At 43.0% G+C, this 21,275-nt stretch overlaps 2 protein-coding genes across 3 annotated transcripts in view; one reads left to right on the plus strand and one right to left on the minus strand.

The window, feature by feature from the left end:
• The window catches only part of klhl13 (kelch-like family member 13), a 42,798-nt gene extending 34,913 nt beyond the window's left edge, over nucleotides 1-7,885 (minus strand). The window contains exons 1-2 of one of the 2 annotated variants that reach the window (XM_058383053.1): nucleotides 7,868-7,885; nucleotides 7,434-7,610 (exon numbers count right to left, since the gene is read on the minus strand). In XM_058383053.1, coding sequence (XP_058239036.1) covers nucleotides 7,434-7,493 — 60 coding nt within the window. In that variant the 5' untranslated portion in view covers nucleotides 7,494-7,610; nucleotides 7,868-7,885. Of the gene's footprint in view, nucleotides 1-7,433; nucleotides 7,611-7,867 lie in introns of those variants that run through there. The other variant, XM_058383054.1, reaches the window with a different exon arrangement.
• Nucleotides 7,886-8,954: 1,069 nt separating this feature from the next.
• On the plus strand, nucleotides 8,955-20,421 carry wdr44 (WD repeat domain 44). Its single transcript, XM_058383035.1, has 19 exons — nucleotides 8,955-9,280; nucleotides 10,405-10,438; nucleotides 11,241-11,306; nucleotides 12,510-13,071; nucleotides 13,282-13,415; nucleotides 13,542-13,634; nucleotides 13,716-13,852; nucleotides 15,382-15,465; nucleotides 15,554-15,812; nucleotides 15,896-16,034; nucleotides 16,328-16,392; nucleotides 16,614-16,733; nucleotides 16,894-17,016; nucleotides 17,102-17,293; nucleotides 17,926-18,027; nucleotides 18,122-18,237; nucleotides 19,304-19,431; nucleotides 19,580-19,714; nucleotides 19,808-20,421. Exons 1-19 carry the CDS (start codon nucleotides 9,204-9,206, stop codon nucleotides 19,894-19,896), a joined length of 2,655 nt encoding a protein of 884 aa, XP_058239018.1. The 5' UTR covers nucleotides 8,955-9,203; the 3' UTR covers nucleotides 19,897-20,421.
• Nucleotides 20,422-21,275: the final 854 nt, after the last annotated feature.

Below are 21,275 nucleotides of genomic sequence, written 5' to 3' on the forward strand. Positions count from 1 at the left end.
TGTTAAAGTGCTAAGACATTACAGCCTGAACATCAGGACTTCCTATTATTCAACTTATGCAGTATTTAAGTTAAAATACAGACATGACTTAGGTGAACAATTGGACCAGAACAGACTCCATCATTCGGCTGTTCTGTCTGTTGAAAAAGGAATTCTCAGCGCTATAAATACTAGTATGGTAATTGACCATTTTGCACAAGTCAAGTCTCTGAGGTACTCTCTGCTGATTCCACCCTCAAAGAAATAGGATAGAAAAGTCACCAAGACAAAATAAAATCTGGCATGCAGTTCAAAACACCATTTAATGTAAACTGTGATAATTGTAATTAATAATCGCAATTACAGTTTGAAGGGAATAATAGACAATTATGATTTTTGTCATAATCGTGCAGCCCTAATACAGATGACTCATTTTCTTTCCTCAGTTATTTGACACAACAGATGGGATTTTTAAACAAAATACACAACATGAATAACAGATTATATTTCTAAATAAAGTGCGTTTTAGCTATTTTAATAAAAGAAGAAAAATGGAAGTTCCATGTCATAATCTGACTCAGCTTGAATGGTCTTAAATTTAGACATTAACGTCTCGCAGATCGCATTATACATGTTAGAAATTATAATAACGTTTCAATTAACAGTTCTGACTTCGCCGTTCCTTCTCAATGATCTCGTTCCCCTTTTCTGTCTCAGCTTATTTTGGAACCCTGGACAGCATATGGCACTTCTATTAATATGTTGCTGCTCATATTTTGGGGCGTTGTCTGCCATCTGGGAGTCCAAACACCCTGCTGGGTTACACGAGCAGGGTTCATCGCGGAGAGAGAAGGAATGTTTTCCGAAGGAGAGGATCCGACAACTCTGTAGTAATTAAGCGGCATAACAGAGCTTGGATTACGTCATCATCATCAACGTTATTATCATCATTAACTAATGCCATGCAATCTAATTGAAACTTGGCGTCAGTTAACCCATGTTGGACATTAATTTCTACCAGTTTTATTGATTTGGTATTCTTCATGGCAAGTGTGCAAAGGAGGAGGCAAAGCACAAGAAAAGGATATGACCATAATGCCCCAGGTTCCATGTGTGAGGAAGGCTTAAACTCCAAGGTCAAGATCTTAACACTCTAACATTCGTATCTGAATACATCTAGAATTTTCTACTCAGTATAACCATCCAAATAGAATCAGTAAGGCAATATAGAAATATAGAATTTCTTATTCAAATATACGTTTGTTACAGCAATCTTGTCTCGAACAATGTACCCGAACTAAGCACTTGTCTACTATTAGGTTCTGTTGCCTTTTTTTCTTCTGGGCCATGACCCCTGACTCTTTGGACGCCTGGTGATAATCTGCAATTTAGAGAGGTGTTTATGGACAGTTATAACTGGTTGCTTATTTATAATCCATGTCTCTGGTCAGAGGAAGGAAAGCGACACTAGTTCAGGATCGAATAGGAAGCGGTTTGTTAGAATGTGCCAGCGGGGTAATCTGTGTCGGTGGATGTATCATTCACTTGCCCCACTGTCCAGGTCAAGTCTCAAAGCAGCATCTCTCGAGAACAAGTCAAGGGTATCATATCATTTCCAGCTCACATGCAGGTCTCAAGTGCAAGTCTAAATAGGGTCACCGGGGGAAAATCAAAGCCTGAATCTTATAGGCTCAAGCTGGTCAAGTCTCAAATCCTAACTAAGCAAGCTCAAGCCAAGGTTCTAAGACTTGGCTTGTGGCGAGTCTGGTACTTTTTGCTTGCAACTCTGGCTAAGAGCCATCAACTTTCTTGACATTTGATTGACATGTCGAATAACCAGCTATGTACTATCCGACTATTCCGTTGGCAAATAAGTAAGGTCCTTTTAACACTCTTATTTGCCACTGTCCGAATCTGAGAGTATAAACCATTTTGATCTGAATTCCCAGTGACAGACAGCTATAGCATTGGCTGTAGGATTCGAATTTGTAATCTACTGATGATAGGGAGATTTCGTCAGGATTTCAGTGACCAGTGGCTCTGAAAAGCTCAAGACGAGTTCAAAACATGCACAGAAGTGTAGGTAGTCAGATTTTGGGTTGGTTAGATTACAACCTTAAGACAAAGAAGAAGAAAAAAAGTATAATAAGCATTATTTTATTGTTTTATGACACCCAACCCCGCGATTTGCTCGAGGTACTCATGAGGACTTGTACAAATGTTGGACCTCAGCTCCGTTACCAGCTGGACAAACGGGCATGAAATACACATGGCCTCACTCCTGGGATGAAATTGGAGTGCAACTCCAATTCTGTCTCCATCATTAGCACGATTTTGTCCACCTCTTCAAGTCTCGGTGGTGTAGTAGGAGGCGAGTTGCCCTCTACAATCAGCCTAGCGTATCTGTGTGTTGTGAAACGCCCACTTTTCACATTTTAACAAATCTCAATGGATAAAACCAAACGTCCCCGCAACCCAAATTAGCCATTTCACATGGAAATAGAGTGCACTATAGAAAAATTGTTTGAATATCCAAACCCAACAAAGTGCAAAGACACTCCACGGGTTGTGAGTGGGATGTCTGATGCTGAGACAAGGAAACACTGCACAATATGGACAAGCTACACATTATGTTCTTATAGTTTAAGACCCCTTATGGTACATGGCTATAGACTATCCTGTAAAATTTGAACCAAAATTATTATAAAGGTCTTTTGGCTTGTGCAAGTGAGCGAAACGCACAAAAACTCTTATCTTAAGTGAGATCTTAATCACAGCAAACTGTACACACTTAAGTCTCCAAAGCGAGGCAAGACCCTAAAGAAGCTATTGGTCAATCCTGCCTTTGGATGCAATTACCTAAGAACATTAACCACCACACCGGCTACCGCGGTAACCACCTTACGGTTAAATGCTTTACTAACATGCCAGCTAGCTAAGGGCTTGTTTATTGGTGACAAATACCGGATAGACTAGCTGGACCACGAGCATGTAAACACACATGGTCTGTGAACACACCCTCATAGTTCAGATATCTGCCTTTATGAACATAAGAAAAGAAGTAGTGCTCTCTTCACATTTGTATATCCTTCGTTCTCACTCGCTTTGTTCGCGTTGTCACAGTCGGATGGATGTCGGCTTAGCGAGTAGAGACCAAAAGGACGATCGTTAACCGGTGACACAAGCTTGATGCCATAGAAGGCAGACCTGTACCAAACTTGCCAAATTCTATGGGGCAATGGTATTAATTATTCTGGTATTCAGGATGTGCAATGTACTAGATATTTTTGAATGTTTCATTTTTAAGAAAAGTATCTTTTGTATGATATCGATTAACCCTCGGTTATCTAAGGAATAAACACTTGGACTTGAATGAATGCACACGGATTGTTTGCTTCGACTATAACCTGAGGCTGTGTTTCAAGCCGAAAGCAAAAGAGTGTGTAGGTTTTCCTGCTGGGTTATGAGTCATACGATAGACACCGCCGCTGTCACATTCAATATGAAAGTCGATACCGAGATGTCATCATTCCTATCTATCCTCTTGATGGACGATACACACCGTTGACTCATCGAGACTGGATATCGGCAGGTTCGTCACGAAATAAACATCAAGCTCTTGGAAGCGTACATGCCAGGTGTCTCTAATTAATAATGAGCATGTGGATGTTGTGAAGACAATAAAGCTACAATCTCACTGGAAGTTCGTCAATTTCTAATGCAATCGTGTAAAATACATCCGACTAAACAATGTTTGTTATCACTAGGAATCTTTTAGGCACTTGCACAATTGGTTCGAATATTCCGCATTTGGGACCGTTTCGATAGCTAGCAGCGCCGTAACAGTAGCGGATTTTCTAGCAGCTTTTCATTTGCTGTGAGAAATCTGTCTGTGTAGCGACCAGATGCCAAGCAGAAGCAATTAGGCTTATCAGGGACTCGCAGATAAACAAATTTGGTTAGTTTTAAACATTGTGAATATTAATATTTCACTCAGATGTGTGTTGGGAAAATCTGCCAAATATGAGGAAATCTGCTTTACATCAAATGTTAACTGCAGTCACTTCCGCCATATTGAGAAAAGCCGGGTTTTTAAAGTTATACCACAAAAACCAAGGCGCCCGGATTTAATTCACGCGCACCGGGAAGACAATTCCTGTATCCCAAGTCGGCTTTGGCTCGGCTTCACCCCGCATGCCTCCATGTCCTCTTTCAGCTCTGTCTGTTTCTCCCCAGCAACACGCTCGCTGACAGACACGGGCACGTGGGCCGGGTCATGGCACCAGATGCCACCTTTGAGGAGCAGACGACGAGGTGACGAGGGCCTGCGTTTAACACCGGGTGAGGGGGCTGAGGGGTGGAAGCAGTTCCACTCCCATGGCAACTGCGACAGAGCGGATTACATAAGCGGCAGAAAATAAGAAAGAGGAAGAGAGGCTTTTAATAACGTCCGAGCAAGGCCGCTAGATATCCGACGAGCCTAATTAGAGACGTGTGATACGACGCTGTCTGTAATAAATTACGGCACGTCTCTAAATAAAACCCACCGTGTTACTATGTGAGTGTGGGTTTTTTTTGGTGTGTGTGTTATTTAATTTAACATGTCTTGAAACTTTTCTTCCATACACCAATAAATGCTTTTAAACACTCAACCTCCGGAGTCTGAGTGGAGAGAGAGAGAGAAAAAAAAAGAAAAGATAAAATCAATACGACGTTAAGTAGTCCTCCGTTTTCAACACGTTTTCTAATTCAATCACATCTCCTCTTGCGTCCGGTCCGGGAGAGAGCACTCTTTTAGTAGATTAATGACTTCTATTTGAAAGCAGGGACGAGGAAAAAGCTTCTGCGGGTGATCACGTGTCGCGCGTTTCGGACTCCCGTGAGTCCAGGAGGAGGATCGAGTGACGGACGGCTCCGGGTAGAACAGCTCACTTTTAGATTTCAGGTGTTGTCACGCCCGAAATATACGCGCTATACGCTCTATTTATACCGCTGGTATATTTAACACGCACAATATCATCGTCGCTTCGAAAAACCGGCAAGCCGAGGTGACGAGGCTTATATAATTAGATTCATCACGTCGGTCATTCGGTGAAGTGCTACAGAGGACAAGAGTCACGTGTTTTTTTTTCTTGACACTTCAATTAATTTTTTTTTCCCTTTCATGGATTTTTATTTAGTTTTATTTTTAATTTAAAGTGTTATTTTCAAGGAAATTTTCCTCAATAAATTTCTCCTTCTCTGCAATTTATTTATTAAAAATAATTATAATTAGGTTTTTTTTAAGGATTTTAAGAAAATATTTGTATTTATAAAAAATAAAACAATTATTATTTAAAAAAATGTACTACTTCCAGTGAGTTAGTAGAGTTAAAAAAAAATAGATAGGTAGACAGATAGATAGGTAGACAAATATTTAAACAAACAATCAAACAAACAAACAAAAATAAATAGCCTGAAAGGTACATCTTTTCCTAGTTTCTTATCCATGACAGTAAGTTAATGGAAGTAACTAAATTTCGAGGTCACTATATAGTGTGGTATCTGTGTTGTAGCTGTGTAGTAACACGATGTTATATCTGAAAAGGCGAAAGTGGTGAAAGAAATGGACACTGAAGTGTGTTTCAAGTCTTTCTCATGAAAATAATCACCAGAGCTGTCCATCATGCGACACTGTGACTTATGCTGTTATACTCAGAAACGAGGAGAAAGAGAAATAGAGAAAACACAGCGGAAGGAATAGACTGTTCCTATTGCCGTGCTCAGGCTTCACCCTCGTCAGGGATCTACAGCATGACATTTCCTCTCAGACTCGGACGGTTAGAAGAATTTAAAAGTACCTTTGGCAACTTTAGTCTTTTTTTGTTTTGTTTTTTTAAGATAAGATTTCTAACAGTTCAGTAGGTTTGACGTGCGAATGATTCCCGCCCATGATCGTGAAGCTCCGCCCCCAGGATCTACCATGGCCAAAAAACAAACAAGCATTCAGGGTGTTTTTTTTTTGCCTAAACAAACATTTGAGAAGGCAGTGCATGTTCTCTCTCTCTTCCAGATTACTAAACAAATAAAAATCACGTATTGCACCTTTAATACTGGAGTCACTTCAGAAGCGAACGCAATTCAGCCGTGTCACACTGAAGAGTAAATAGACACTCGGAGAACGTCGCAGCCTTGCTCGCAGACGTAGCCGTTATGAGAGGATGGACGAACGAGTAGTACGGCAGGTGATCGACAGCCACACCGTCGAAAAAAAACAAAACAATAATCAGTGAAGAAACGGAGTGCTTTTCAGTGTGGCACGTTGTCCTTGTTGTGATTGCAACATGCAACAAACACACAGTCTTTTACACAACAAGATCTTAGATCTCAGAGAAAATCAGTTATCGGGAATATCGACCGTAAATATCAGACGATACTGCGATACCGGTATTACGATAAAACATCAGGACACCACATTGGATCGGTTATCAGGCCCGTAAATATCGGACGATTCTGCAAAATCGGTATTGCAATAAAAGACAAACATAACATCAGGACACCACGCTGGATCGGTTATCGATAACATCAGGACACCACGCTGGATCGGTTATCGATAACATCAGGACACCACGCTGGATCGGTTATCGATAACATCAGGACACCACGCTGGATCGGTTATCGTGACCATAAATATCAGACGACACTGCGATACCGGTATTGCGATAAAACACAAACATAACATCAGGACACCACAATTTAAACAGGGTGGCACTAGGTCCTGGGGTGGAAAGCTTAGGAATAAATACAGATGAGAGATTTTCCTCGTGTTTTTTGTGGAGTTTACGATATTTGTAAACAAACAAACTCGGTTCTTGTCCCACGATTATAACGGGATCTACAAAAAGTTTAACTAAAAACATTTGGTACAGATTTTTTTTTTTTTTTTTACATATTCCAGTAGTCCTCGTGATCTCACGTGTCATCCAAAACAAAGTTTATTTGCGTATTTTCACACCGTATAAAATATAAGATGTTTTGATGTCACTCTCCCCTCGACATGTCCGTTCATGTTTATTCCCAACTTCTTAAAGTTAGCAGGCTAGGCTAACAGGATCAGCGTACAGGCATAATAGCACAGGAATGCGTGTGTTTTAATCAGGAAGCAAAAAAAACAAAAAAAAAAACAAAAGAAAAACCCCACAATGTAACAAATAACAGATCGACCTTATTGATTGGCGGAAAAACAATGGATCACTTCTGATCAGAGAGCTCGCGCTGTGGGATCTAGGATTTAAAGGTTCAGGATAAAAACAGCTCGGTTACTATCATTACTCCATTTAGCTCCATAGCACATTAGCGCAGCGTCCACTCCACCTCGAAACAAATATCCGACACCGAAAAAAGTGATCGCTTAAAACCCCTGTTTGGGAAAAAAGGAGAAGAGTTTGAACTTTTAATAAATGTGAATTCTTTACCTCTAGCGACGGGGTTTGCCCTTGTTTTCTTCTTAAACCCCTCAAATCTACTCCACTCATGGACCCCCAGTCGGACACGCCCTCTATATTCCCATTGGCTGGCGACGTCGAGGGAGTCGCGCTGCGCACAACGCTGATTGGCTCACTCGGCTGTCGATCAACATCAGCCGCTCAAAACTTCCGTTGCCAAAAGAAGTTGCGATGCGGTCCGGCGGATTGGTTGATTCAACAAGCGCCACATGAATAATATGGATTATAAGATGGAAAAAGGTGCAGTGGTGAACATTTCACACTTACATGATTTAAAAAAAATGGAATAGTTTAAGGCTTTGGCTCCGAACCGGTGTATAACAAAACAAAACAATTGTTTGTTTGTGTTTAGATCAGCCTTCTGTCAATCATTTCGTAGACACGCCCCCAACACCCTTACTCACCCTCATCAATAATTCTGCATCATGAGGAGAAGTTGGAACTTCAAGCCGCTGAATGTCTGAGGGAGCTTCAAATCCTAAAGCTATGACTGTCCTCTAAAACTTATCAGTGTAAATTGTGGGGAGGAGTTTTGTAGAGAGGGGTGGGAATGGGGCGGGGGTTTGTTTACTGTTAAACAAAGCTTACCTAATTAATGAATAAAACGCCTGGGGTCATGCTTTTATGGGAACATAATCAATCATCATCGAACCCAGACCCTGCAAGGGGGTTTATCATTGTAAATTTCTATTTATTTATTTTATATATTTTAATTTGACATTTTAAATACATTTTTAGATTTGAATTAAAATTTATACTTGTATTTATTTATTTACTTTTTAACATTTGAATTTTATGTTTTAAATTATATTATTATATATTGTATTTATTTATTATTTATATTTTGATTTACATTTTAATGTTTACATTATTCTTTTAATTAAAATTCAAATGTATCGTTTTATTATTTGTTCTTACGAAATATTTTAATGTAAATTTTTAATGTTTAATTTTTGGATTTCAATTTAAATGTATAAATTCATTTGTTTCATTTTTTTAAAGATTTTTTAATTTTATTTAAATTGTATTTTAATGCATTTATCGTCATATTACCTTTTACAATCTATTTATAGTTCCATTACATTACCATATAGAACACGTTGATTTTATGATTTATAGAATTAAATCATTCTAATCTATTATTTTTAATCGACATTGCTGACAACTCCAGCCTGGCATCCTGATTCATGGTCGTTTCTGGACACTGTACATTTAGCCTTCATATCACTGATTTGGGGCAGTGCATGTGTAGTTACATTTACAACATTCGAGTTTATTTATAACTGTTGAAAAAGAGTAAACGTTTCACATATTTCATATATCAATGTAAACGAGGGAGATTTCCCTCATACTGCATTGATGATACAATCCGTCCTTTCCAATATGGCGACCGCATCAACGTATTAACCTAGCTAGCAGCGCCGGCTAGTGTTTCTGTTGATACTTGATGATTGGGCGGCTGTCGTTTGTTACCTGTACGCATGCGCAGTGGTGGTGCGCGTGCGCACTGCAAGACGGGCAGTGACAGCGGCCTCTCCCATTATTTCTTATTGGGTGATAATCTGTCTCTGCGCTAACGTTAGCTAGCTTACTAGCCAGTCAGCCACAGGAGACGGGGGACCTTGCAATTTGTTAACTTTCTTTTTAATTTAAACACAAATCAAACATTGACTTTAAATCCAACTTGAGGCCTTGGTTGGTGTAGCTAGCTAGCTAGGAGCTAAGCTAGCAGAGTTGTAAATGGCGTCGGATACTAGTGATGCCGAGGAATTTTACGACGCGGCGGAGGACGTCAACTTGTCTCCTTCGCCGAATGTGTGAGTGTGTTCTGACTTCGTGTTAGAAAGGGTTTGATAACCGCTGCGAATTGTATGAAGTAAAAAAAAAAAATAACAGTGGCTAATCAAGGTGTAAAGTGAGCCAGGCGGGCTGTGCGTCAAATCGAACTTGACGTCGTACGCAGGTGCACTACTTAGGGCTCGACGTTACGGCGTGCGCGCGCTGTGTAGTGCACTTGACGTACAGCGGGAAGGCGTTTGTAGCGCAGCCCTTGTCTTTCTAATTCCCACTCACTCTTGTCGTGACTAGGACTTCCTGCGTGCGGTTTTTGTGGTTTATTTTGCTGTGTGTTCGCGCTCGCTGATATCATGACTGTCACTCTCTGAGCCCAGGCGTTGTTTACTTGTTTATTTTTGACCTGTCTGGCTGATATTCGGCGCCACAAGCGTGACACGTAGCACAGCTCGGTCAGTGCGTGTGTGTTTATCAGTCTCCTCCTCACCTGACACCAGTTACTGGTTAACGAAGCAAAACAAAGCTAGATTTCCACACAAAAACAAACTCGTGGTGGTGATTAAAACTTCTTCAGATATGTTAAAATGGTTTGTGTGTGTAGAATAATAAATCACTTAGCATGTAAACAAAAGCCTTAAAGCTATTAGTATAAACGGTCCAAGAATATATATAACTTTTACACTTGTCATAAGATGTGGGGAAGGAGTCGGCTCTTTGAGTCGGCTCTTGAAGTCAGGTCTCTTGGGTGAACCATAAGAGTCGACTCGCTTATACTAGCAGCTATAAACAATCTTTTCTTTCAGTATTCTCTCTCTCTCTCTCTCTCTCTCTCTCTCTCTCTCTCTCTCTCTTACTGTCTCTCTCCCCCGTCTCTCTTCTCTTGCTCATTCTCTATCTGTGTCTCCCTATCCCTCCCGTCTCTCTTCTCTCTCTCTCTCTCTCTCTCTCTCTCTCTCTCTCTCTCTCTCTCGCTACAGCTTGACCTTTGTCCTATATGAAGTGCTGACACTGGAGACTCCTTTAATCGATATTAATTACACATTTCCTTCACCACATGCATACGTTTAAACGTTCAGGTATTTTCTGCCACTAGATCTTGCTAATGGCAGAGAGTATTGCAAATAACCCACATCTTTTGTTTCCTCAGGTCACCTGCGAAGTTTGTCCTTCCCCAGTCTCAGGTACGTACAGCCCTTCTCACAAAGACTATCATTAATATGTATTCTTTAAGATTCGGCGGTGGAATCGGAGTTAATGTTGCGAGCGCTGTGGGATTTGTCTCTCTCGGCCTTCTGTAGTCTCATGAGGGCTGAAATCAGCAGATGGTAGAGACGCCGCCCACCCGCTGGGTTTAGTTTGGTAATCATTGCAGCATGTTGAGTGACTGTGAAAAAAACAGGCACCTTGCACCCAGTCCAACAATCTGCCCCGAAATGTTCACCGTATCAGAATATCTCATAAAAAAAACAATGTTGTGATGTCATCACCATGTGTTTAGGGTTTCAACCGCAAAACAGGTGGTACAGAAGGCGTTTAACACAATGCCACGGTTTGTATCGGAATCCTTTTACTGCTACATACTTCTGTGGGCGTGGCCTAAGCTGTTTTGTTTGACCACTGGGTGGAGTGTTTTGTTAAATCGAACTGTTTGATTTATTGTTTCCAAATGCACACGCTGTTCCAGACAGAATCGTATTTAAAAATCATTTCAAATATACGCTGAACTCAAAACATTCTCCATTTCCGAGTCCAGACGTAGGTATATAAACGATTGGGTGGAAAGGGGCGGGGCTTCCAGGCGGTGTCACTCTTCGATGAGCTCATCAGGTCTGGTGATTAAAATACAATAACCCCATTACACAGGGTGGAAGTGTAATATTGTGTATAGAGATGATTCAATTGCATGAATCAACAGGTGATTTATTTTTTATTTTTTTTAGTTTAGTTTTTAACTGATTTTCTTTTCCTTCTGATCACCTGTAGGCTCTAGAGAACCCAGTCCAGGAAGAAGCTGCGGCGTCAGAGCCCCGCCACGATGACTCTCTCCAGGTTTCTCCTTTATATCCGTTTCTGTGAGATATGAACGCTGCAGTCTGTAACTGCAGCATAACACAGTGCTCCCTGCTCTGTATCACTGTGTCGTTCCCAAGTCTGTGCGGAGTTCAGACTCTGGTCCGTGTACGTTTGTGTGTTTTGGCTCAAGTGCCAAGCCCTGAAGAACAAAAGAAGCGTTTGTTGCAACAGTGGCGCTTTCAGACACCCAGCAGTGTTTCCTTAACAAACCTTTAGCTGTGCCGCTGATGTCCTGCTTCCCAGGAATGTATTATGGGTGGAAGCCAGACAAGCAATATTTAAAATGCAGTATACCACCAAGCAATTCTGCCATATTAATAACACCAACATCAGTAAAATACTGACAACAGTTCCACCAAAATATCCTGGATATTGCCAAATCAAATAAATTGGTGTGGAGGAACTTGACTGGCCTGTACAGAGTCCTGACCTCAACCCCATAGAACACCTTTGGGATGAATTAGAGTGGAGACTGTGAGCCAGGCCAAAACTGGGACGTCTGTCTTTACCTGCACATGAATGTAATATGGAGTTGTCCCGCCCTTTGCAGCTATAACAGCTTCAACTCTTCTGGGAAGGCTTTCCACAAGGTTTAGGAGTGTGTTTATGGGAATTTTTGACCATCCTACTAGCAGTGCATTTGTGAAGTCAGGCACTGATGTTGGACGAGGAGGCCTGGCTCGCACTCTCCGCTCTGATTCATCTAATTCAAAGGTGGTCTGTCGGGTTGTGGTCAGTACTCTATGAAGTTCACACCACACTAAACTCACTCATCCATGTCTTTATGGACCTGTGCACTGGTGTGCAGTCATGTTGGAACAGGAAGAACCATCCCTAGTTGGGAGCATGAAATTGTCCAAAATGTCTTGGTATGAAGCTGAAGCATTAAGAGTTCCTTTCACTGGAACTAAGGGGCCAAGTCCAACCCCTTAAAAACAACACCTGAACTCAGTAGAGTTGTTTGGAGGGGTATCTCAATACTTTCGGCTGTATAGTGTGAAAACTAATCAAATCAGATCTCAGATTTGTTTTAGAGTGTTGGCTAGCAACAGCTAGTAGATTTCAATCAAGTGATGGGGGGGTGCTCTCTGATTAAGTACAGACGAAATAAAATGATGACTTTATCATTAGAGCATAATAATAATAATAATAATTAACTCTCTCTCTCTCGCTCTCCAGATCATTGACAGTATTATAGAGGAGAGTCAGAAAGGGGGCGGAGTTGAGGAGGATCTGTTGAGCAGCGAGGAAAAAAGCTCTGCCTCCACAATTCCGGAACCTTCAGTACCCCTGGAACCCCCTGCAGCTCCAGCCGACCTCGATGTCGCACAGGAAGTGAGGTCGCAGGACGTGCTGGATACACAGGAACCAGCTCCTGATGGAGCTCCAGCATCTCAGGAAGAAACTTCTCCTCCTCCTCCTCCTCCTCCTCCTCCTCCTCCAGACATCACACGCGTTCTGGGGCCGTCTCAGTCTGACGAGACAGACATGCCCAAAACGGCAGACATCTTGGATCAGGTGCCGCTCGGGGACAAACCGGAGTCGGACTCCTCCGGCCCATCGAAGCCTCCCAGGCAGTTTACGGTAGAGCCGGATATCGTAGCCAGCACCAAGAAAACTCCACCCACGAGACCACCACCTCCCAGTGGAGCTCCGCCTCCCAGGCCGCCGCCCCCATCTCGCCCCACTCTTCCCGCCAGTAAAAAGTCTCAGGAAAGCATTCGGCCCACGAGACTGGAGGGTGAGACGTCTGTTTATTTGTTCATCCATTATTTTCTGCGCTGTGTTTCTAGAGTCTGATGAGTAAACAAGTTTTATTCTTTTATGGTACCGATGAATGCACCAGGATTAATTATTATACATAGAGTGAAAGTCAGAAGTGTGTATTTAGAGTCGCTTGTTGCTTATTTAGTAACATGGTGATAAAATAAGCTGTGCTGTGATTGGTCAGTGTCCGCACAGGGTGCGGAGGAGCCATGCGGATTGGTCAGTCCCAACTCCAGTGTGAGAGGACTCACTAAAGAGCTGCAGCACTCTCTGGACCTTGCCAGTGCCACCAGCGGGGATAAAGTGGTGACAGCGCAGGTGAGCTGATCCTGCCCTACTGCACATTACATACAATTACATCCACAGTTTTTTGTCTGCATTGTCTGTATGCGTTTATCCACAATGTTTGGTGATTTCTTTGCATCATTGTCTGTGTGTGTGTAGGAAACAGATGAGCGAGAGCCCAGTCCGACTGGAAGTGAAACTCCTGGACCCCAGAGACCGCGCTCTAACTCGGGCAGAGAGCTCACTGATGAGGTACCGTGTGTGTTTGTGTGTGTAAGTATCAGGTGTGTTAGATCTCCAGTCATTCATTCAGGGTTTAACATGTCTCTGCAGGAGATCTTGGCAAGCGTGATGATTAAGAACCTGGACACGGGTGAGGAGATCCCACTGAACCAGGCAGAGGAGAAACTCCCTGCAGGAATCAACCCCCTCACACTGCACATCATGAGGAGGACCAAAGAGTACATCACGTACGACTACCACCACCTTACCCATACCACACCTGGGTCACATTAAATCCCATCACTGACATCATGCTAAAGGGTTTCATTCCATGTTCATCCAGATAAGAGAACCTGATTTCCCATAATGCACCACTTTAACAGCGGTGTAATGAGACCATTGACCACAATAATTTTCTACAAATATTTTTTAAAAAGTGTAAGATGTGGGTAACATGGCTAAATGGATAATTAACCAAATGCAAGGCAGATAACTAATTTTAAACTATAATTTTACTTAAGAAATATTTAACAGATTAATCAGTCTATTGTTTTTGTCCGCATCAGATATGAGCGAATTCATTTCACTAAATTGACTATTGTGTATGTGCAGAAGTGTCTCCCAGCCCTAGTATTTCTGCAGCAATTAAACTGCCTCTAATCAGATACACTATACTGCCAAAAGTTTGCTTGCTAAACCAAGGGGCCTTAGAAATGTCTTGGTATGAAGCTGAAGCATTAAGATTTCCTTTCCCTGGAACTAAAGGGCTGAGCCCAACACCTGAATTCAATGATTTAGAGGGGTGTCCCAAAACTTTTGGCTGTAAAATGTATTTAAAACGATAAAAAAAAACAAAACAAAAGACATTGTGACCCCTAAGCTATCTCAAGACGTAGTTTATCACCTTTATAATATTATTCTGCATTATTCAACCTCATGTCCGTTTATCTCTTAGATTAGTACACAGTAAAAAAGGTCACATGACCCAACCCAATTAAATAATCAAATAAACTAGATGATTTGACGCACACTGTCTCTTTTAACACGCCATCATTCAAGTACGGATCTGAAATGACGTTCGGGATTTCCAACCTAAAACCAGGATAATCGACAAGCGAGCGTGACTCGATTAGAACAAAAATACGAGGCACGAGGTGAGAGCAGCGCTTTTTATGGATGTCTTTAAAAGTCCTCTGAGTAACATCAGCGCAGCGAGGCGAGGTCTTTTTTTTTTTTTTCCTCCGTCACGCCTCGTATCTGTCACGCCGTGTCTCCGGGGTCTTTTCCAGAGTGAAATGTATCCGTAATCCCGTTCTCCACGCTCCGATCTGTCCTCGTTTTACAGCCTAGCAGAAGTGACACGCGACTGCTTCCCCAAAGCGCTGCCACTAATCTTTCTCTTTATTTTTTAATTTTTTAAAAATACTGTTTTTTAACTGTTTTGGAAGTTGTCTTTGTCACATATACATCACTGCATAGTGAAATTCTTTCTTCACATATCCCATCCTTGGGGGTTGGGGTCAGAGTGTGGGGTCAGCCATGATGCAGCACCCCTGGAGCAAGGGTGGGTTGGGGGTCTTGCACATGGGCCCAACAGTGGCAGATTGGCGGTGCTGGGGGCTTGAACCCTGATCAGCGATTTAGAGCCTTGACCACTTGAGCTACGACCACCCCATATCAGGAATGTCTGAAGACTAGGGTTAACAACCTAGCATGGCTTTATTCTACTGTGTGATGTAGTTCCACCCTGAGTCTCTCGCTTCTCTCCTCTGCACAGGAACGACGCCGCGCAGTCAGACGACGACGATAAGAGTCAGCCTCCACTCACCGACTCGGACGGAGGGAAACTCAAACAGAAAACGTAAACATTTAGCTCTGTTATTTCTAGTCTCTCTTTGCGCTTTGTTTCCTTGTCTTACTCTTCCTTGTCCTTTATTTCCGCCACGCAGCACCCAGCTGAAGAAGTTCCTGGGTAAGTCGGTGAAGCGGGCAAAGCACCTGGCGGAGGAGTACGGCGAGCGTGCGGTGAACAAGGTGAAAAGCGTCCGGGACGAGGTGTTCCACTCGGAGCAGGACGAGCCGTCCTCCAGTGATGACGAGGGCATGCCGTACACACGGCCCGTCAAATTCAAAGCGGCGCACGGCTTCAAGGGGCCCTTCGACTTCGACCACATCCGAGTGGTGCAGGACCTCAGCGGAGAGCACATGGTGAGGAGGAACCGAACCATACGTCTGATTTATGCTATTTGAGTCACGCTATAGGAATGATGTAATAATGTGTGTGTGTTCAGGGAGCGGTATGGACAATGAAGTTCTCTCACTGCGGCCGGCTCCTGGCTACAGCCGGTCAGGACAACGTGGTGCGCATCTGGGTCCTAAAAAACGCTTACGACTACTTTAACAACATGAGAATCAAATACAACACAGAAGGTAAACACACACACACCAGTATGGAATATGTTCTTTAATCAAAAACTAATCCCAGCATGTATGTGGGTCTGTATCACCCACAAGACTGTGTGTGTGTGTGTGTGTGTCTGAGAGAGGCTGCCAAATTGCTGCACCATAAAAAGTAATGATTCACTTCAAGTGCTGTTCTGTCCAGTGATCAGAAGCATCTCCGCTTCGTCACACCAGTTTATTGTTGATTAATTTACTCTTACCGCAGAACATGGTGTGTTTTATCCGGTACTTGAACACTACATTCTGCTCTTTTGCTGTAGGTCGTGTGTCGCCTTCGCCTTCTCAGGAGAGTCTGTGCTCTTCCAAGTCTGACACTGAAGGAGGGGTAAGTCTTAGACACGCACACACAGCCTTGCAGATTGTGTGTAGCAACTGTGAGGTTTATCTAATAAAGTGGCATCTCAATAATCAGATGTAGTTATGTACACTGGAAATAAAGGGAATCTTTTCCTTCTAAGTGCTTCCTATATTTCTTCTATAACAGAGTTTCTGGAAAAGAGCTCTGTGCTAAAAGCTTTAAATGTGTCTGTCTTTCCCACATGCCAGCTGGCGGGAGCAGCGGCAGAGGACTCGGACCTTGAGGACAGAAACGTTCCCTTCAGGCAGCTTCCCTTCTGCAAGTATAAAGGCCACACAGCTGACCTTCTCGATCTCTCCTGGTCAAAGGTGAGAGTGTGTCTCCTGGTTATGTAGTTATTCATTTATTTTCATTTCTAGGAGTGGAAATGCAGCGAAATCTAGAAACAAGTGTTATCACTATCATTTATATCCCGTTATCTGTAGAGCTGAGCCAGTTAAACATTAGTTCTGCTTGCCGTCTCCTCAGAACTACTTCCTGTTGTCGTCGTCCATGGATAAGACCGTGCGCCTGTGGCACATATCGAGGCGAGAGTGCCTCTGCTGCTTCCAGCATATCGACTTCGTCACAGCCATCGCCTTCCACCCCAGAGTGAGTGCATGATTAATTCTGACATCTGTGACCGTGTGAGCGAACCCAGGAAGTGGTAACCCGTGTCCGTGCCTCTGTTGTATAGGACGATCGCTATTTCCTGAGCGGCTCTCTGGACGGCAAGCTGCGCCTGTGGAATATTCCGGACAAGAAGGTGGCCCTGTGGAACGAGGTGGATGGCCAGACGCGCCTCATCACCGCGGCCAACTTCTGCCAGAACGGCAAATATGCCGTCATCGGCACCTACGATGGACGCTGCATTTTCTACGACACGGAGGTGTGATTTTAGTAGAGACAAGACTCTGTGGGTGAAAGTTTGTGCACCCCTCACCATCACACCCATATGTGCTTCCCAGTTCAGGTCTATTGGCTGTTATATAAGGCTGTCCACTGGACGTTGGAGCATGACTGTGGGGATTTCATGTTTATTCAGATAAATGACCATTTCAGTTCAGATACTGATGTTAGGTGAGGAGACTCCAGTTCCAGTTTATCCCAAAGGGGTTGAGTCAGAGTCAGAGTCAGGGCTCTGTGCAGGATTCTCAAATCCAACCTTAACCTCAACACCATGTCTTGATGGAGCTCGCTTTGTCATACTGGAACAGTGGTTGGGTTTCATGGGAACGTCTTACAGCACACAAAGGAATTTTGTGTGGAGAACCAACATATGGTGTGATGGTCAGGGGTGCACATACTTTTGGACATTTAGTGTATTATTACACTTACTTAAACCCATTTTCCCATCCGCCCACACATCATGCATTTTTGTAATCCTCACTTATGGAAGTCAGGTTATACTTTTTGTAACGGGTGTGTCACTCACCGAGCGATACACACACGCCTGAAATTCTAAAGCGATACGGCTTGTAACAAGGCTTTGTTTCTCCTTTGTGTGTGTTTATCTGCCAGCGCCTTAAGTACCACACGCAGATCCACGTGCGCTCCACCAGGGGGAGGAACCGCGTGGGCCGCAAAATTACTGGCATCGAGCCTCTGCCTGGAGAGAACAAGGTACCACAGCAGTCACACGCACAATACACACACAGGTTTTAGACTGCAGTGTGCGTTTGTAGTGACTGAGACAACGTTTTCGTCACCCCGACAGATCCTGGTGACATCAAACGACTCTCGCATTCGTCTGTATGACCTGAGAGACCTGTCGCTGTCCATGAAGTACAAGGGCTACGTGAACAGCAGCAGTCAGATCAAAGCTAGCTTCAGGTGAGGAGCAACGTACTGAATATGACAACATATTAAAAAAATGTGATGATGTAATCATATACAACTACATCTTATGGTCAAGTGACCTACTTTTTTTAAAAAACGCAACTTGATTGGCCATGTCTCCACAACATTTGCCTCATACACTATATAGCCCAAAGTTTTGGGACACCCCTCCAAATCATCGAGTTCAGGTGTTGTTTTTCAAGGGTTGATCTCGGCCCCTTAGTTCCAGTGAAAGGAACTCAATGCTTCAGTTTCATACCAAGACATTTTGGACAATTTCATGCTCCTGATTTTGTGGGAACAGTGTGGGGATGACCCCTTCCTGTTCCAACATGACAAAGCAAGGTCCATGAATGAGTGAGTTTGGTGTGGAGGAACTTGACTGGCCTGCAGAGTCCTGACCTCAACCCAATAGCACAGTTTTGGGATGAATTAGAGTGGAGACTCACAAACACATGAATGTGATATGGAGTTATCCCACCCTCTGCAGCTATAACAGCTTCAACTCTTCTGGGAAGGCTTTCCACAAGGTTTACGAGTGTGTTTATGGGAATTTTTGACCATTCCTCTAGAAGCGCAATTGTGAGGTCAGATACTGATGTTGGATGAGAAGGTCTGGCTCACAGTCTCCGGTCTAATTCATCCTAAAGGTGTTCTATCAGGTTGAGCTCAGGACTCTTTGGTCAGGTTCCTCCACACCAAACTCACTCATCCATGTCTTTATGGACCTTGCTTTGGTCACTGGTGTACAGTCATGTTGGAACAGGAAGGGGTCATCCCCAAACTGTTCCCACAAAGCATGAAATTGTCCAAATGTCTTGGTATAAAGCTGAAGCATTAAGAGTTCCTTTCACTGGAACTAAGAGGTCAAGCCCAACCCCATGAATTCAATGAGGGGTGTCCCAAAACTTTTGGCCATATAGTGCTCAATCATAAATCCTATCATAAATTAAATTCAGTTTTTAGATAAATTGTCACTTCAGCCACAGATTCCTCATTACGATTTTTTTTCTTAATGTGCTAAAATAACTGCTACTTTTTTTTTTTTTTTTGCTCTCAGTCATGATTACTCGTTCATCGTGAGCGGCTCAGAGGACAAATACGTGTACATCTGGAGCACGTACCACGACCTGAGCAAATTCACCTCCGTACGGAGGGACCGCAATGACTTCTGGGAAGGAATTAAAGGTAAAGCTGTGGTGATGTCTGATCAAACAGCTAGTTGTAGTCCTAGGCAAGGATAGAACAAATATTCAAACATGGCCGCCATCTTATAATATTCTCCATCCAAGCTTTTCTTTAGTCTAATATTCACCACGCTTGTTTTGTCTCGTAGCCCATAACGCAGTCGTGACGTCGGCCATCTTTGCCCCACATCCGGATCTGATCGTGCCTCAGGAGCCGGGGGCGGAGAAACCTGACACGGAGTGCAAGAACGACGTCACAGACGAATCGGAGCCCATCCCATCAGGTAACGACTGTAACCGTGGCGACCTGCACGGAACAGCTTTTGTCACGGTTTCGACCATTTCACAGACAACTCCGTCTTTCTCTTCCCTTCCAGGAGCTCTTAAAACGGACCACACAGAAGTTCTCCTCTCCGCCGACTTCACAGGCGCCATCAAAGTGTTCGTCAACGTGAAAAAATACTAAGCGCTTTTAATCCGACAGACTGTTTAAAAGAAAAAGAAAAAAAGAGCAGCTTTGTTTTAAAAACAGAGATGATTCCACTAGTATCACTTTATTGTATGTCTTTAATCAGAGGGCTAGAAACCCCGCCTACGGCTCCTCCTTCGTCTACCAGTCGGCTTCCGGTGAGTGCTCTGAGAGGGTGAAGCGGGGGTCGGCAGTAAGCCCCGCCCTCTTTGCAGGGAACAGGGACCCAGGAAGTGGAGATGATGCAGGACTTTGAGGGAAACGGATGGAAAGTGAGGAACATATCCAGAACACGACGCACTTGGTTTTATCTTTCATCGCGCTTTGCTTTCGGCGGATGTCAGTAACGAGGTCAGTGAGGGAAAGCTAGAATGTTCTCAGTACAACAGGGAAGAAATCTAACAGACGCACAGCACCGTAACACGCCTCATTTATCACTCATGCACTAGTCATCGAACTCCATACACGTTCACGGTACAGCTGATTTGCATTTAGCCACGCCCACACAACTCCATAAAAGGTGAAGCTTGAGCAAAATGACAACTAAATATTATATATATATATATATATATATATATATATATATATATATATATATATATATATATATATATATATATATATATATATATATATATAAAATATAAAATATTCGGAAAATGTGTAAGTGAAATAAAGAAGTGATTTTAGAAATTGCTGTAACTTTTCACCACTCTTACTTAAACCCGGTTCATTTCAGTGCAAAGAAATCTCACGAATACGATCAGGAATAAACCTGTCTGTATCCAACGTGATACATGAGGCTTGTTACACACACACCGCAGCTCGACAGCACAAATGGACAACGCGATCGAACGTCACCTCGCGCCATCAGACTTCAGTATTAACGTCACTCGTAAATCTCAACGGCAGAAAGAAAGGAATTTTCCGACAACGCTCGCGTTTAATGTCGAGGAACAAGTCGCTAGGTGCAGTAGCCTGATGCGGAACATCTGTGCAGAAGATCAGGGATTAGTCAGCGCTAGCGTGCAAGCTATAGACCGGTGTAAGAGAGGTTTTTTTTTTTTTTTGTTCTCGCCTTGCCGTTCCCTTACAAGGAAAGGAAAAGAACGTCTAGCGATGGTCGTTGATATGTTGCCACGTTTACGGGTACAAAATGTTATTTTTCTTTCCCCCCCACCACCTGACCAGAAAAATAGTAACACAGAGAGAATGTATTGACCCCAGAACACAACTGAAGGTTTGCTTTTTGCTGAGGTTTTTCCACTTTATCTCCGGGTTGCTTTTGCGTTCAATTACTTTTGAGCCACATATCCTACAATACAGAGTCATATCTGATCCGAGCGACGTAAGCTAGCAACACACACAAGTTCCTA

This window comes from Hemibagrus wyckioides, linkage group LG28, assembly GCF_019097595.1.
Source record: "Hemibagrus wyckioides isolate EC202008001 linkage group LG28, SWU_Hwy_1.0, whole genome shotgun sequence".
In the NCBI taxonomy this organism is placed as follows: domain Eukaryota; kingdom Metazoa; phylum Chordata; class Actinopteri; order Siluriformes; family Bagridae; genus Hemibagrus; species Hemibagrus wyckioides.

Coding starts and splice junctions, on each gene's coding strand:
- wdr44 (XM_058383035.1), top strand. CDS start 9,204: ATGGCGTCGGATACTAGTGATGCCGAGGAATTTTACGACGCGGCGGAG. Junction 10,439..11,240: donor TTGTCCTTCCCCAGTCTCAG/GTACGTACAGCC, acceptor GATCACCTGTAG/GCTCTAGAGAACCCAGTCCA. Junction 15,466..15,553: donor GGGAAACTCAAACAGAAAAC/GTAAACATTTAG, acceptor TCCGCCACGCAG/CACCCAGCTGAAGAAGTTCC.